We start from the raw sequence: 8,274 nt of genomic DNA, 5'->3' as shown, positions 1-8,274 counted from the left end.
GCCCTCGCCATATCACCTCTCCTCAGACTGCTACAGGGCAGGCCAGCATTTAGCTGCTCCAGGCCTCCAGGGCCTCTCTCTCTCCCTTCTCCTCACTGCTAAAGGACAGGCCAGGGTTTAGATGCTCCAGGCCTCCAGGCCTTCTCTCTCCCTCCCTTCCCACTGTCTCCTACTCTAGGGGACCAGAGTGTAAGCCTCCTAACCTCTCCCCAATGAGCAGCTGTCAAGGCAGGGCCTGGGTTGAGCGGATTCCTTCTCTATCATTGTACAACAGTTACAGGAGATGTGTTAGAGGAGAAGACTCCTCTCCTCCCTGGAAGAGTGCTCAGGCCAGCCTACGGAGAGCCCTTAAAATGAGGCTGCAGTTTTTCTAGGATCTGCAGTGTGAAAATGAAAACATTGAAGAGGTGTCTCCTGGGTGCCCTGTGAGGGAAATTAAACAGTGTTATCGTGGCATAATGGCCATTCATTCATATTTCCCTAGGTTCTTTCTGAGTTATCACAGGTTGATAATCCTGTGTGAAGAGTGGGTGTATGAGATGGTTAATGTTGTTGCTCTGGACAAAGGTGTGTGTGTTCAAGACAGGACTAGAGCAGGGGGGCAGCTCTCTGTGTCTATGCTGTCTGGCACGGGGCTTCTAATACGGGAGAGATTTACAACCATCCTGCTTTTACAGGGATGCAGTTGCTCTCTCTCTCTCACTCTACCTCTCTCTCTCTCTCACTCTACCTTTCTCTCACTCTACCTTTCTCTCTCTCTCTCTCACTCTACCTTTCTCTTTCTCTCTGCAACAGAATGCACTATTATTCATGAGAGCAAATAGATAGTGAAAGCTTCACATCCCTACAAATGTATGTTTGATGATGATTTAAAATGATCATTTGTTGCTCATTTTTTCTCACCCCTAATCTCAAGTCATTTATTCACACAGCTATTGTGACTGTACAAGACAAATAATCTTTTGGGTCTGAGGCATAATTGATCTGTTAGTCTCACTGGTCCTTTCGCCCTGATATGAAATGGAGAATTTAAAACCTGTCACTCTGTGGCTCTATAGCTACCGCTGTTTAAAAAATGTGTTTTACTGTTATCTTCAATACGGCCTTCTTTTCATGAATCTTGGCCAACATCTAGCAGAGAAGGCCACAACAAGAGAAGCTGAATGTGAGAGTGTTGCTGGTTAATGGAGGATGAAGGAGAATGAAAGGGAGAGTTGCTGTATTGCTGTCTAACCTGTGGCCTTGCTCTCTTTCTCTCTCTCAGGTGCTGCTCTCTGGGCTGATTGGAGTTGTGTCATGGAAAAGGCCTCTCTCTCTAGTGGTGAGTAACTCCCTAACTCTAACACCGAAACTAAAATGGACCGTCATAGCTCTGTGAACACAGTTTTCAGGGTGCTGCAGCAAGAGCGAGATGAGATGCACTGCCACAAACGTTGATCTGATGACAAAATCAGCTATATTTCATACAGAGAAGCGGAGGAGGCTATATTCTTGAAACCTGAACAACTAATCTGCAATTTAAATTATTTGAAGTAGCCTATACCTGCCTGACATCAACAATTGCTTCAACACTGTTTATCAACATTTCAATGTGTGCAGGGCGATTTTTGCAATTTTCAGACTTAGTTTTAGGATGATTGAGATTATTTGTGAATTTATATTTGATATTATGTGCTTATTTCTCTGCATCTGCGCCTCACTACAGAGGGAAATAGACACAAAGTGTAAAACTACGCTGCTTCAAGCGAGCCTCGCTTCACAGACGTGCTGCTTTTGCATGCCGTCTAGCATGTCTCAGACCACCGTGAGTTGTTAAACTGCAGCTCATGCCACGGAGACGTTACGATGCTGTGACGGTGTTGGCCGTAACTCTCCCTGTTCTCTGGACTACTGTAACGCCCTGCCCTAACCCTAACTCTCTCAGCTCTCTGGACTACTGTAACGCCCTGCCCTAACCCTAACTCTCTCAGCTCTCTAGACTCTTGGAACTCTAAAGCCTTCTCAACTCTCTGAGCTACTGGGTTTTGGCACCCTGGATAACAGCATGCAATGGTGTTGTTTGTCCCTCTACTTTGGGATGGCATGGAGATGTTTTAAAAGACAGTGTTAAAACATATCACAGTTCCAATGTCTTTGAGGAAAGACTCTCTCAACCACTGACCTGGAAATGGTGGTCAGACCAAAGTTAGTTTGAAATCTAGATCATTTGCAGTTCTCCCTTCTTGTAACTGTATAGAGGAGGAAGCTGTACAGTGTTCAACGGGTCACTATTCCTCAGTTCACATTCACATAATTTCCCCCTGGACAGAAGCTCTTGCTGTCATTCTGTTCATGTGTGTATAATGCTGTGATTTGGAATTGTAGCATGTTAGACACGATCATCACGCAATGTTTTCTCTGATTTGCTCAGCTGTGTAATGAGTTTCTCCTTCCTGAGGGCTAATGACAGAAATCCCTATCAGGGAAGAGGTTGAGAGGGGAATCTGATTGCCTGTCATATAAAGCACAGTGAGACCTGTGTTCAGAATCCCTCCTCTGTATGGAAACAGATTCAGCCTATCAAGCAGACTATCAATGGAATTTAAAGTGTATGCATTGAGTTTGCAGTGTGCAGCCAAGCATTGGTCTCATACATTAAAGCAGCATGGCTTGAGAGTGCTGCCTGAATCTTTGATGATGCCTCTCCTATCGCTTTACAAGCATGGATGTGTGGGTCTTCAGTGCGCTAGGTCTAGGTGTTAGCGGTTAGCTCATTATTGAATGAGTGCTCCATATCCATTGGTCAAAAGCTTTGGTAAAAGCTTCAAGATTGATTACATCTTCAAGAATATGATTATTCCCTGTTTCAGCTGGTATTTACCCAGTATTTACTAATAACCTTCTGGTACCTAATTAGCATGGTTATTAGGACAGCTCATGAACTCTGAGATGCTTCTTAGATAATGTCCCTGAAAGCACTCATTATTGTGATCACAAAGTGATTACATACAGTGTAGTGAATACTAAATAGATGTCATTGGTTATAAAATTAAATAATAAAATACAGTATTAGCTGTTTGAGATGTGTTGGGTATGAACGTCTTTCACAGCTGGGCAGGAGGGGATATGGGTCCCATCCCTGCAGTAAAAGACCTGTAACCGGGGGGAGTGATGCCTTATTGCCTTACTTTATGTGCCTGACTGGAGAGCCTGCTGTCCTCTGCACTCTGAATAATAACTAGTCCCTACTGTCCCTCAGCACCATGGTGCTGTGTTCTGCACTCTGAATACCAACTTCACCTCTCTACAGAACCTCACCACCAGACCAGGCTGCACTGTCCACACAGTTACACATTGATGATCTGCCTATCGATTTGGACTGTTTAATGAAATCTCAAGACGCGTGGAAGTGTGCTTGAGTTGTAAGCTGTCAAAGCAGAGATGAATGAGGGCTCTTTCTCTGCCCTGGCAGAGGTAGGGGGGCTTGCAGGCTGGAGGCTGTGGATGAGGAGAGTAGATTAATCGCTGTCCCACAGTGCTGCCATGTTAAGGCACAGTGGCTCCAGCCTCAGCGCTACTCAATGACCTCCCCCCTCATCTCTCTGCCCCCCTCTCTCTCTCTCTTCACCCCTCCCCACCCCCTACACCCCCAACTCATTCTCCTCTCTGTCCACTCAGAGTGGGGGTTAAAATAATTTACAACCCAGCATTTGTAGTAGGTCTCCGCTCCCTTTATCATTCATACAACCAGGGACAAGTGACATGGTAGGTGCAGCTATTTACAGTACATTGGAAAATATTGGAAAATATACAAATTTCATTGTTGAAATATTTATATTATGGGGTCCTTGTGTACTTCCATACAGTATGAACTCTGGTACAGTGGCCACACCAACCACAGTTGGCACTGTCATGCCAGGGTTGACAGGGTCCAGGTTGGCATATTAGTCACTTGCCACTCTATGCTGGATAGAAGATGAATGAGGCTGGGACAGTTAAACTGAATAGAATAAAAACTGTCATATTTAGATCCCACACTGGCCATGCAAGAATCATAGTCATACACTAGCATGCACAAACATCTCTTCAGATGACTTAAGAATGATAAGAATGAGGGATAAGAGGAGGATGAAATTGTGTTTTTACATGTTGACATGAACCCTGAGCCCTCGACTCCCTCACCTCACGTTAATTGTTGAAAGTATAACCGTTTTCAGTTGTCTAGTTGGACACGTGTATAAGACATGGAGAGAATGTCCAGGACAAGCTACATGGCTTTCTGTTTTCTGTGAGAGTGAACGCTATGTTCACTAGTGAAATGCTGCACTGTGCTTGTACTCTCTGTCTGACTGAAATCAAACACTTTTCTTTCAGTGAGAATGTTGTTGAGATGTATGCAATGTATTTTCTATTTTAACTCAAGTCTTCTCCAGTTAGTACAGTACATGTTACTGGAAGTGAACTAAATTGTTAGCAATAATGTGAGTATTGTTATCAATAAGGATTTTCCAAGCCTGGTGAAAATCAACAAGGTTCTGCTGCAGTGAAGCTCTGTGTTTTGCTCTGTTTCTGTTTCTGACTGCAATGGATGATATGTCCGATGACATGTTGATATGTGTATTGCTGTTCCTAGTTGACTTATCAGTAGAAACATACACAGGATTCTGGCTGGCTGCTACAGTACTGTACCTTTCAAGCTGTTGATAAAAATAAAGGAGTGCACAAATCCAGACATTGTCCTAGTGTAACATTTACATTAGCTAAATCTTTATTTAAAGACATTTCATTTCAGGACTTTAATTTTTTTACATGATTTACTTAATATTACTATTCATTTGCATGGAGAGGACTCCCCTAAATTACAGGCTGTTTTTTTCCTCAGACAACAGTGGCTTTTGCTCTCTCTTCTACTGTTGCATTCATTAACCTTTCCAAGAGACATGACAGAGCCTTGTGCATGTCTCATCTCTGTTCTGAGGGGATTCTCATAGCTCCACTGGCTGCTTTCACAGGGTTGAGTCATGTCCCATGTATATCATCCCACCTGTCATCTACCCAACAGAGCGATCTCCCATTCACCTCACTGATGCTATAGCCACCTCGGTGGGTTACGGATAAATACACCTCATCCTAATCCCTGGCCAAAGAGAGGATAACATTCTAGTGGTCTGATGGTTCTCTCTCATCCTACACAATTATACTGTAATTTGTTATTTCCTCCAGAGGGTCTTTTTTTTTTTTTTTTGTCTTTGCAGCCACATTTACCAGTCGCTAAGGCAACCCCAAGGCTAGTCAAGTGTTCTCACATTGCAGATCCCAGTTTGAGGCGGCCACATTGCCAGATTTCTCTTGAGCCCAACTGGTCCGAATAAATAAGACAAATGATGAAACAGTGTTAGTGTTATTTATGCAGCTAGTCAAATCAAACCTTGCTACAGTGTATAACAGTACGAGTAGAGACTCCAGTCCTAGCCTCCCCTGGTTGACAGGAGGAATGGAGAGATTGATGGAGGTGTAGCAACCTCCTGATTGCCAGAGGCTGGGTGTAAATCTCCCTGAACCCATAACCCCGGGCAGGCCTGCTCACAGCTATATGCTGATGTCCTTTTATCACAGCCACCCAGAGCAGACTTTCTGATCATGGGCAGAGCAGCTGCAGCCACCCTGCCCCTAACAGAACACACATATCACTAACAACACAAACATCACTAATGTCATAACATTGCGAGCCCAATCAACTCACTATTATCGCATAAAACTATTTTCTAGTTACTTCCCTTTCTCATTTTACTTTTTATGTTTCTAATTGTTTTTGTATTATTTCTCTGCTTAAAATCATACTATACTATAAAATTATACTATTAAGACTTGTTATTCAATATTGTGAAATTAACATTAGAACCTTACCTAGCATAATTTTTAGAAAAGTGCATATTTTCAAAGAATTATGCTCGGAAACTTGTGATGATTTCAGTAAGGTTATGATGTTACTTATGATGCATAATCAAACATTTTTGCTGCATAGTATATCATAAAACATTTGTGATATCCTGGAGGGACTGACTAGTGAGATTAGTGATGCTGATAGTCATGCTTCCTATGGTGTGAGCTTTCTGGTGAAGGCTTGTAGTTATTAGTTTGCTTTTCCCACCTCAACATTCTCATTATCAAAAGGCATACTTACCATGGAGTTCATGGACATCAAGCTGCAGCAACACATTCTCGTTGTGAAAAAGTAAAATATAGCTTTAAGGATGTTCATTTCATAATTACCACTTGCGGAGTGTTCTACAAGGAACACTCTGACCACTTGATATTGCATCACTTGATCAAGTTGGATTTCAAGTGCTGATTTTGATCCTTACATTTTACACTGAAGCGCCAATCAGGGTGATTTCAAATTTTCAAAAGTGGCGATATGGTGCGCAAACATCTCTGTGCTTCACCTGCGACTGGTTCGCAGAGAAGGGTGTGTCATATTTACAAAATATGCTAATAGGCCTACGATATTCGCAGCTCACGCCTCAATTTTCAAAAACACGTATGCACATACGCCCCTGGAAAAGTTGCACCAGGGTAGGATGTGGCACACCATACAGTACTTGGGGGAAAATGGCATTTCAATTGCTTCATCGCCAGACAAAGACGCTACCCAAAAAAATAGAGTATATAGGACTATAGGATATCAAATGAAATGCTTTAGATTTTCAAATCGTTCCAATTGTGTAGATGCTTTAGATGCTACTGACGATCAAGTAGTATATCAGAAATATATATTTGACAAATCATCTACAGTATTATGTTTAATAGCAATCTTTGATGCAGTAAAATGTGGTTTTGGTTTTGAGACGGTCGGCAATGGAGCACAGGAGGAATGGTTCAGACTCGTCACTGGTGGTGATGGTGATGGTGAAGGTTAATCTTAAAAACAAAACAACATATTAAGTCTTATCAAGTAAAGTGTATCGAACAGTCCAAACCATATGATGTTGAATAAAAAATAACAAACATATTATAGGTGGCTCTTACCTATTATCCATCTGGATTCTGAGTGACCCCTCCATACCCAGGCTGTCTCTGGCCACTTGGATCACGAGCTATAAAGCCTTTTCCTCACATTCGTTCAGGTTTTCACTCACCTCCGGTCTCCCACCGGTGTCACTTTCATGGAAGCGTATTCAATTATTATCTTTAGCTCTTCGTTTTAAATCAGCAACCTTTCTTTTTTATTTGTTTTTGATAGGAGACATTTATTGAGTTGTTGATTCTTTGCCATATTTTCTCCTTTGATGACGTAATTCCCTTTGCAATAAATCTTTGTTTTCAATTGTTAAGTCTAACAAATGCGTGATTTCATTTGAGATAGATCTAAAGTTTCCTGACCTGAATTTCCCCCCTTCCAAATCACAGTCCATTGTAAAACAATATGAGTGAGGCGCACAAGTTATTTAAATAAGGCGTGTCCACCTCTTTTTGCGCTCACCTCCACACACAAGTGCAGCTTAGAAAGGTCTTTGAAAATAGCCCCTCAATACATAGCTGCAACGTGGACACAAGAAAATCAATGTGTGCGCCCTGGCCTGTTCTCCTCATACAGATTTTAGCTGGCCTTGTATAGAGGTCTAAGTGCCCAGATTAATCCGCTAATTGTGATTAAAATTAGCCAATTAGCAGTCTCAGCTTTCTGCTCTGTAGCCAGTGTGTCAGTGGGGGGTGTCTCCCTGAGCCCTGCCACACACTGAACACCATCCTCAAAGGATGAAATTAAATCATTAAATCATGAAGAGCAAACTGGATGAATAACCTTTGGAGAAAAGCTGAGTCTTGCTCAACGCAGCGTTGTTGATGTTGTACTGCCTCAGCTCCACAGCAATTGTGTGCAGGGATAAATTTGGGATTATTTAGGGAGTGGTATTGAAATATAAATATGGTTGATATCTGGAGCAGCACTGAACCATCAATCTAGCCATATTTAATTTATAAGATTCACTCTATTTAACCTCTTTCCATTATCGTTACATCTGCTCTCACTGCCTCCCTGAACCTCAACGAGTGGCTTCACATCTTCCTATGCTAATCATTTCTGATGGCTTTATGGTTTTGCATGTGTGTGCATGTGTGTGCATTATACATGTGTTTGTATATTGGTATTCCACAGAACTTTCAGATCTCCTTTTGATGAGAAACCAGGTCTGGGCCAAATCTTGAAAAACTGACTCAGTAGCCGACTGGCAGATGTTGAGAAAAAGATGCACTACCTCAGTTAAGAAAGCTAAATCAATCTACTTTCTTTCT

At 42.2% G+C, this 8,274-nt stretch overlaps 1 protein-coding gene across 1 annotated transcript in view; it reads left to right on the top strand.

Annotated features, from left to right (window-relative positions):
- fam189a1 (family with sequence similarity 189 member A1) overlaps positions 1-8,274 on the top strand; it is a gene marked incomplete at both ends in the record, with an annotated part of 76,307 nt that overhangs the window by 36,585 nt on the left and 31,448 nt on the right. The window contains one exon of the mRNA XM_083665499.1: positions 1,265-1,321. Within this exon, the coding sequence (XP_083521625.1) occupies positions 1,265-1,321 (57 nt within the window). The remainder of the gene's footprint in view (positions 1-1,264; positions 1,322-8,274) is intronic.

Source organism: Argentina silus (assembly GCF_951799395.1).
Source record: "Argentina silus genome assembly, chromosome: 2".
NCBI classification, from domain to species: domain Eukaryota; kingdom Metazoa; phylum Chordata; class Actinopteri; order Argentiniformes; family Argentinidae; genus Argentina; species Argentina silus.
This window is presented reverse-complemented; position numbering and strand designations above follow the sequence as displayed.